Genomic DNA, 9,018 nt, shown 5'->3' with positions numbered 1-9,018 from the left:
CAGAATCGCCTTTGCGATTGGGCGACCGATCCTCGCCGGCCAATGGGAGGCACTTRCGTAACGTGACGCAGCACCCGCCTTCGGCGCCATCTTGCCGCTGGTCGCGGGGAGCYGAGCGGGTGGTGGTGCCGGCTGCGCCATGCCGCACTACCAGACCTGGGAGGAGTTCACGCGCGCCGCCGAGAAGCTCTACCTCGCCGACCCCATGAAGGTGCGGCGGGGGCAGCTCCGGGACCGGCGGCGGGCCGGGCCGGGCCTCGGCCTTCCCCCCGCCGCGGGCCCGGTGTGTGTGGGCGGGGGGGCGGCGGCGGCCGCGGCTCCCGGGTGACGCGCCGTATAACGGCCGGGGTGGTCGCGTGGCTCCGGCGCTGTCGCTTCGCCGCCTGCTCAGGGAGGCGCCCCCGTGGGCCTGGTCCTTCCTGGACTGCGAGGCCTGCTGCAGCACCGGGGCTTTAATGGTCTGTAGTGGAGAGGGTCTGTTTCTTAGCAAGGTTGTGACCTTAGGCGCTCCCATAACATGGCTTCTCGGCTGTAACTGCCGAGAGGGGAGCGGGGCTCTTAGTAAATGAGGCTCCGGCTTTGTGGAAGATGGCTGTGTTCACTAAGGGGGTCCTGTGTTAAGCGATTAGAAGAGCTGCTTTTTTTTTTTTTTTTTTTCCCCTCGGTTTAGTGTAGTAACCTTAAAGGGAGAAAAGAAGCAGTGACCAAGAAGAAGGGGGAAGGACTCCAGAAAACCTGAAGTCAGTTGCTGATGTAATAGCTTACCTTTCTTTTTGAAGAAACAGAACAAAATTCTCATTTAATACTGCTGACAATGATTTTAAGAGACAGTGTTTCAAGCAGTGTTACCAGTGGCCTGAATCAACTTCAAGAAGCTAATTTCAAATAAGTTGTACATTTGCCTGTTCACATCCTGCCAGAGTATTGGGAATTGTGACTAAAAGATYTCAGCTGAATGAAGAATATGTTGAGGACTAGTTTAAGTTTATTATATGACTTTACAAAAGTATGAGGCCATTTCACTTTTGAATTTGTCTTCCTAAAGAGTAAAATAAAACGTACATTTGTTCTTACCATGCAGTAAGCAGCAAGACACTTATGCAAATGGAAGGTGTTTGTTTTCTAAAAAATAATTTCTTTAGTCATTTTTTTTCATAGAATCAGTAAAGTTGGAAGGGACCTCTGGAGATMATCTAGTCCACTCCCCCTGCTCAAGCAGGGTCACTTGAGCATGTTAGACAGGGTTGCATCTAGGCAGGCCTTGAATATCTCCGGAGAAGGAGACTCCACAACCTCTCCAGGCAACCTGTTCCAGTGCTCTGTCACTCTCACAGGGAAGAAATTCCCCCTCACGGTCAGGCGGAACTTCCTGTGGTTCAGTTTCTGCCCATTGCCTCTTGTCCTGTCACATGGGGCAACTGAAAAGAGTTTGTCCCTGTCCCCTTGACACCCTCCCTTCAGGTGCTTGTACACATTGAGAAGATTCCCCCCTCAGTCTTCTCTCCCCCAGGCTGAAGAGGCCCAGCTCTCGCAGCCGTTCCTCATAGGGCAGATGCTCCAGCCCTCTGATCATCTTTGTAGCCCTACGCTGGACTCTCTCCAGGAGCTCCATGTCTCTCTTGTAGTGGGGAGCCCAGAGCTGGACAGAGTACTTGAGATGTGGCCTCCCCAGGGCTGAGTAGAGGGGCAGGATCACCTCCCTCCACCTGCTGGCAACACTCTTCCTAATGCAGCCCAGGAGACCAGTAGCCTTTCTGGCTGCAAGGGCACATTGCTGGCTCATAGTCAACTTGGTACATGACTATTGCTTTCTAATAGCCCCTTTGAGGAGTGTAACTCATGCAAAAACTTAAAACAGCTTAGATCTTAAGGTCTTGAGTCTTGGTCATAGGTCTTGGATCAGTGTTCTCAAAAGCACATACTTTTTTTTTCCCCTAGATAATCTGGTTGAGACTAGAAACAATAGATATGGAATCTCTGAGTCTGGTTCTGCATTCAGTAGCAAGCATTTTGTGATCAGTCTGTTGTCTTGGAGTTTGTTGTTTGTTTTTTATTGTGATTTTTGAGAACTTTGATTTGRGAGTCCGGAAGGACTGTAGGTAGAKTAAATCTCRGAGCAGGTATCCRCAGTAGCAGCTGTTTCAGAGAGGAGCTGAGTGCTTGCTTTTACATTTCARTTTAGCCTTACAGAGTCTCGAAAGCWGTTTAATTTGAAAGAACTTTATTCAGTGATCTGTTTTTTGTTTATTACGAAAGTATTTTTATCTTCCTCTTCTACTTGCAAAAACATCAGAAGAACCATTCAAATCTGTCTRTAGGATTTAGCCTAGTTATTGAATCCTTTGGAGGAATTAACTGCAGTGACTGGAAATCTGACATTTTTTTCATAATAGTTTAGATGCCATAGAAGAAAAGAAGCAGCGAAGTGTTGAGCTTACTCCACCTGTTACCTTCTTTCAAGTCTCCATAGAGTACCAGGTTTTCAAATGTTTCTCATCTATGAACACAAGTTTCTATTTAGCTTTTTTGATGTGTATAATACTGGGGGACAAGCAGGGTGCTTTGCATTGACATGACTCTTGTAGTTTGTCTTACCGGTTGTTTAGGTTCCTGCAACTGTTCATTTGGTAATTGCCGCATTACACTGGTAATGAGTTTACCAAGTCAAGTTTACCAATGTCACTCTAATACTGTTCTAATATGCTAGACGGGGAAATGTCATGGTTCAGTCTCCAAACCATGCTAGCCATAGAGGTGTTGGACAGCACAGTTGAAAAACCATCATAGAGATCATAAATTGTTTTTGGATAGTAGGTGTCCCTTACAGTTCTTAGCTGTCTCCTGGCATAAGCAGGAGAACTTTGCCTAATTCTGTAGTTTCAGGTATCATGCCAAGGGCAATTAAATGTTTAAACTGAGCTAGATTTTTTTTTTTTAACTACTTGACATGCCATTTTGCCTTTCATAACTTTTTCAGTGCTTTGAGTCTGGACTTTCAGTTCACTTGGATAAATCTCAATTTGGGATATACCTTAATGGTCAGTTGTCTATACCCCCAGTGGAGAAAATCTCTGGGTTTCTGATCCAGAACTTAGCCAGTTCCTTACTGGTGTCTGCGAACAGGCCAGTGCATGATGATTGTTAGTTTCTGATCAGTCGTCTTCATGAGTCATGGTCATCAGACCCTTGAGCTTCAAAATCTGTCAAGACTAGTTCAGTGTGTTCAGTCCTTGATTCAGTATTCAATACCTTGAAAGAGACTTGGTCTGTCTAAAATACTTCATCAGATCTACAGCTAGCATCTGGCATAAGAAGAGCATATGGTTAACTCTGGAAACTGAACTGRATGTTTAGATTTCTCTTCAAATGTGTGCTGCTTAGCACTCTTAAATCTGTCTGCTGTCTCACAGCCTTTGCCTCAGCTAGGAGAAGTCTCAGAGCTACGTAACAAGCTTGCTCTGCGTCCTGCTGATTGGAATTACTGATACTAAATCTTTTTTTTTTTTTTTTTTTTTTTTTTTTTTTTTTTTTTTTTTTTTTTAATTTTAGACAATTCTCTGTCGTCTTATACCACATGTGAATAAAGTGGAAGGATGATGAATGGATGCTGCTTTTGATCAAGGAAATGATATAGACTGTGGAGCAGTGCATAATTCTAATAGAAGCATTCTGAATTTAGGCAGTCTTCCTTCAGATGGGTTTTGAGAATTTTTAGCTATAGATGTTAACTCTTAATGTTTGTTATTTCAGGTGCGAGTTGTTCTCAAATATCGTCACTGTGATGGGAACCTCTGTATCAAAGTAACGGATGATGTAGCCGTAAGTAAGGAACATGCTCTCAGTGCTCAGTGTACCTCTCGAGGACTTGGATTTTGCTATCAGTCAGTTTATAAGCTCTTAGCCATTATCTGGAGAGTGCCCGACAGTTTTCTAGAAACTTACTGTGCTCAGCTGTACTTAGTTGCTGTTTGTGCCTGATGTTGACCTACTGTTCAAATCTGCATAGTCCAAGAAGCATTTTCATACTTTAATGRTCTTCTCGTAAGTCTTAACATAACCATTACTTGGCCTAAAATAACTATCAGTAACAGTCCATTTTACTCCTGTAAAAGAACAAAAAAACCTAGAAGTAAAATTGCAGGGTTCCATGCTTAGTAGCTACATAGCTAGGAATACCCTACTGAATATATGAGGAGAGAAGAATGTGTACAGTTAAAATAAAACAAAGAAGGACTTTCATAGAGCTATTCCAGCAAATTCTGTAGCATAGACACAACAGAGTTTTCGTATTCCACTGATACACTTCATAATAATTCTGTTGAACTATGTAATCCTGTGCTGGTAAAAGCTCTTACATGATACGACAGCTTGCATGAGTGTAGTTCTTTTACACTTGCTTGAAGTAGTGACAACTACTTAACCTACCTGATGTAGATTAAGCTCTTTCCTCATGGTTATGAGACAGTATGTCTTGTAATCAGTGAAATTGGAGCGTTAAACGGAATCAGTAGATTCAGGAGATGAGATCTCATCTCCTGAAGTAATGATCTTACGATGTCAGTTACACATTCAGTAAAACTTGTGGGATATACACATAAAGTGGAATTCTGCAGTGTCCTTCCTGTACAAGGAAGATGTTACTGTACAAGGAGAAGGAGCTACTGTACAAGCAGCTGCTTTTAATGATTGCCCTTGTTCTAAACAATCTGGAGGAGTATTCTAGAAACTTTGAGAGGTTATCATGTGAAATGTGGGGTAGCACGTAGAAATGGGATTGCATACATGTGCTGATGATCCCTGTAGCTACAGAGATTCCTAGTGCTAATGATGCTTCAGGCAAGCTGTTGACTTTCTGCAGTCCAGGGTAAGCAACGATGGTCTGTCCTACTCTGAACTGGAAAAAATAAATTTTTTCTTTCCAGGAAAAGTAGTCGGGCATTTAGATGCCAAATATCTGAGAGASAGGCAAAACTCCAATGACACTTTTTCCCAGGATAGTAGGGCTTAGAGTGGGTGAGAGGTTCAGTGTGGGGCACTGATAACAGGAGGATGCAAAGGGCAATTTGGTTAAGTCTTCCATAGTAGAAGGTCAAGTAAAGTGGATTCATGAACTTGGACTTCTCAGTTGCATGCCTTCTTACTTGCTKCCACTCATGCAAAGCAGTCACACTGTTTTGGAAAGAAAAGGTGGGGGGAGGGAGAGGRAAAAAAGGTTTCCTTACAACTAACTCTGTAGAACTAATATAGCTGGAGGAAAAACTGAACTGTTCTATTCTGCTGATTGTCTCTGAATTCAAATGGGAATTTAATGCTGTCAAAAGTATTAACAGCATTGGAGAACGGAGCATTCTGGTTTTGTTGATTGCTAAATCAGTCTGGACACTCATATTCCTGTTGTATAGGTATAAGAGTCTGGGAACTTAGTCTGGGAAGAAACTAAGTAGAATCTCTCTGATCAGTTACTGTCATATTTATTCTCGTTCCTCTTGCATTTATTGGCTTATTGTGTGAAGGAGTCTTTTAATTAGGTGTTATTTTCCACGTTTAAGATGGTCTTAGAAGCTGTTTTTTCTAAAGGGGGGGGGGAAATCTGCTTCATCAGGAAACAATGTATTTTGTCACCAGCATTGTTGCATTAAGAACTTTTGAAAGCAAAGTAACTTTGCTTTCAGAATACAGRGAATAGGAAAGTAATCTAAGGTTCAAAATCTGCTTCCATATTTAGACACTGCTAACAAGGGTGTCTTTAAAAGAGAGTTTTATAACCCAGAGTTTTCCACCTTTTCTGAGAGAAGATACTAGGATAAAACTTAAACTTCACTGTTTTTAAAATGGAAAGCAAGGTTATTTAAGAGAAACTAAAAGGTAAATGCAGATCTACATAAAACTTAGACAACCCCCCTCATTTGGGCAATAGTCATGAAAGTGAGTGTAGATTTGTATTGATGTTGTATTGGTACTGCCTCATGGTAACAGCACACTACAAATGGAATTTTGAGTACTTTTTTTTGATACCAAATACAAATTTGTTGCAACTATAAACAGAATAAAAATAGTTCAAGTGAAATCTGATATTTAGTAACTTTCTCTTACAGTGTTTGCTGTATAGAACCGACCAGGCTCAAGATGTAAAGAAGATTGAGAAATTCCACAGTCAGCTAATGCGACTCATGGTGGCTAAGGAATCCCGCAGTGCTGCCATGGAAACAGACTGAATTGCTGAAAATGAGTGCTCCGGTCATATTTCACTGGAAGAAAATATCACTTGGATTTGAGCAAATACTGGGACRGGAGATGCTTTTATGTACCAAAGTGGACTGATGAGAAGCCTGAAACTATTTTTCCCCCAGACTCCACTTTGGAAAACCAGGAAAATAAATGCTTTCAATTGAAAGCTTATATTTATTTTTGGAAACTGAACAAGAAACTATTCTTACACATTAAATATGCTAAGAAGACATGTAAATCTTTCTAAATATATAGTACGTTATTCTTTGATAGGCAGCAAGCATATTTCTGGAAGTTATGATATGGTTTCATATAGATTGCATTGTGTTCATATCTTATGCTGGTGTATTCTCACAATGAGAATGTTTATTAACCTGACTAATACTGTAGAATGATGACTGGATCTTATAAACATATGCATAAATGATATATGTCGATGAGTTTTAGAACAGTTTTCTGAACTAAGATGTTAAAATTGCAATATATATTAGCGCTGTCACTAGCAAGATTTTAGCTTTTAGTATTGATCTTGATCGTAAGCTGTGCAACGTGATCTGTGATACAGTTTGTAGAACTGTTATGTTGGCTAAATAATTAAACTTCTGTATTTGAAACAGTAAGTAAAACCTTTATTGAATATTGCTAGATATCATATGGGAAGCTGGGAGTTTCTTTTCTGMCTAACCAAATATTGATATTTAAAATGTGTTTTTTAAATCTAGTAGTGAACTACTTTATGCTAGCAGCAGGGACCTTTTCCATCCTAGCCTCAGGCAGAGTTGAAGTATATCAGCAAGGCAAATTCTAGAAGCTGTCACCGATTATGTTAGTTAAAAAAGACAACCAAACACTATCCAGACTCTCTGTTTTAGTAGCTTTCTAACTGTGCATTTTCAAACATTGTGTGGTGGATGGATGTCGGCCAACTAAATGAATGAATGAAAACCAGCTTAATAAATACTTAAATACCAGTGTCAAAAATAGACCAGTCCTCATGTGACTTAGATTTGTTTCTCATTGTTACCTCTGGTAGGTTGATGGTAACTTTAATTGTATTTTACAAAAGCTTTTGCTTGAAAAGCCAGTATTGAAATTGATATACTTGCTTTGACTAGATCTTGCATACCTAAAAACAGATGGGTTTTATATGTAACTATGCCATTGGTATAACCAAGCTTTTCCTGGATTACTATTTTGGCTTTAACCAAACCATGAAAGTGAAGAGAGAGCCATACAAAGACTTGGCTGTAATGGCATTTAAATATAACAAAACAATCTACCTAAAATAGCCACCTACTGTCACTTACGTAAAAATAATTGATCTACTGAAAAGCAGTGGAATTCTGACACTTGCCAAGGACTCGAAACAAAATCCAGACTTGAATATTGCATTAGATTACCCTTTCAGCTGAACATACAATGTTGCATATTGTTGAAGAATACTTCAGTGCTAGACTGTTGTTGGCTACTCARTTTGTAGTCTGCAGGAGTGACGGATAGATGTGGAACACTTTCTTGATTAATTGATTTTTCTTTTTGAAATACGAATAACTGAAATCCACAAAGAAGGTTAAATTTTGTTCGTAGCTAATCTTTATTAGGGATATCATGATACCATGAGAACTTTCTTTGATAGGTCAAATCATTCTTATATTTGTAACATACCATGCTAACTATTTAAACAATTTTTATCTAAAGCAGTATTCTGCAATAAATGATTGTTACACAGAAGTCTTACATGGGTTGTAGCAAACAAGTGGAGCTTTAAGCTGTTTGGTTAGCAGGCATAAAGGCTGCAGCTATTTTGGTGTAATCTTGGACATCTCTTCTAACTTAGTTTAGCGTATAGAGATCTTGTGTGAGCTAAGGTACAGATGGCATGACTAGTATTTGGTCATGCAGGGAAGAATAAAAATAAAATTGTAGATGGACTTGGTGTACCAAGTGGCCAGAATACTTGATTTAGAGGCAGGCACTCTTGAACAATGTGTGGGGGAAATAATGGTACTGTATTGCTGTATTGGAGTAGTGGTTATCAAGGAAAAGGTGGAGGGTAGATTTCTAGTTCTCTGAATTCAGAAACTATTTCTGTAAAACTGTAAGGAAATATTAGTGCTATCTTGGGAGTATATGTTGTTAAGCCTGGCCTCCACATGCCTGCAGAAAAATGAGGGCAATATGGTGCAGTCATAATGCACAAGAACATTGATAAAGTGTTGATAAATTAAACTTTTGGATATTGTAAGCCTTTTAAGAAGAGAAGACAGAAGCTTCTTGACTTTATTTTGGAGTCTTCAGCCACTTTGATATTTACTTTGTGTGTGAGGGGGAAGCAGAAACCTTATGAACTCATAAAGCTCTGCTTTTCCTAGTGTATGCCTTTGTTGAGAGTATGCACGTGTKTATATGTACACTAGTCACTGTTCCTTAATAAACTTCTAGTCAATGAGTTGGTCTGTCATGTTGCCAGCTACCTGAAGCTTTCCACAGGTACATGATGATAAATTGAGTTAATTGGCTGCTGCCCGACCAAAGGGGTTTCTGACTACATTGGGTATCTACGTGTGAAGCACTGAATTTTGCAGCCCAGCATGTTAGCATGTACTTCTGATTGCCAGTGAGCAGTTTGTGCCAATTGCTAGCTGCTAACAGGCAGCTCAGGAGCAGATAGGCAACTTGTGAGGGCCGTAGGCAGAGGTAACTGTCTTCACAGGAGAAACAGGAAGGAGGGGAAAAAAAAAGATTTTGCCTTGCTATCACTTATTTTGTTGCTATATGTTAGTTAGCATC

The 9,018-nt window shown here is 40.5% G+C and overlaps 1 protein-coding gene across 1 annotated transcript; it reads left to right on the top strand.

Annotated features, from left to right (window-relative positions):
- Window positions 1–65: 65 nt before the first annotated feature.
- SRP9 (signal recognition particle 9) lies at window positions 66–8,677 on the top strand. The gene is made up of 3 exons (XM_085311628.1): window positions 66–211; window positions 3,751–3,819; window positions 6,096–8,677. Exons 1-3 carry the CDS (start codon window positions 140–142, stop codon window positions 6,213–6,215), a joined length of 261 nt encoding a protein of 86 aa, XP_085167754.1. The 5' UTR covers window positions 66–139; the 3' UTR covers window positions 6,216–8,677.
- The last annotated feature ends 341 nt before the right edge of the window (window positions 8,678–9,018 follow it).

Source organism: Rhea americana, unplaced genomic scaffold (genome assembly GCF_003343005.1).
Source record: "Rhea americana isolate MKP2758 unplaced genomic scaffold, rheAme1 scaffold_109, whole genome shotgun sequence".
In the NCBI taxonomy this organism is placed as follows: domain Eukaryota; kingdom Metazoa; phylum Chordata; class Aves; order Rheiformes; family Rheidae; genus Rhea; species Rhea americana.
This window is presented reverse-complemented; position numbering and strand designations above follow the sequence as displayed.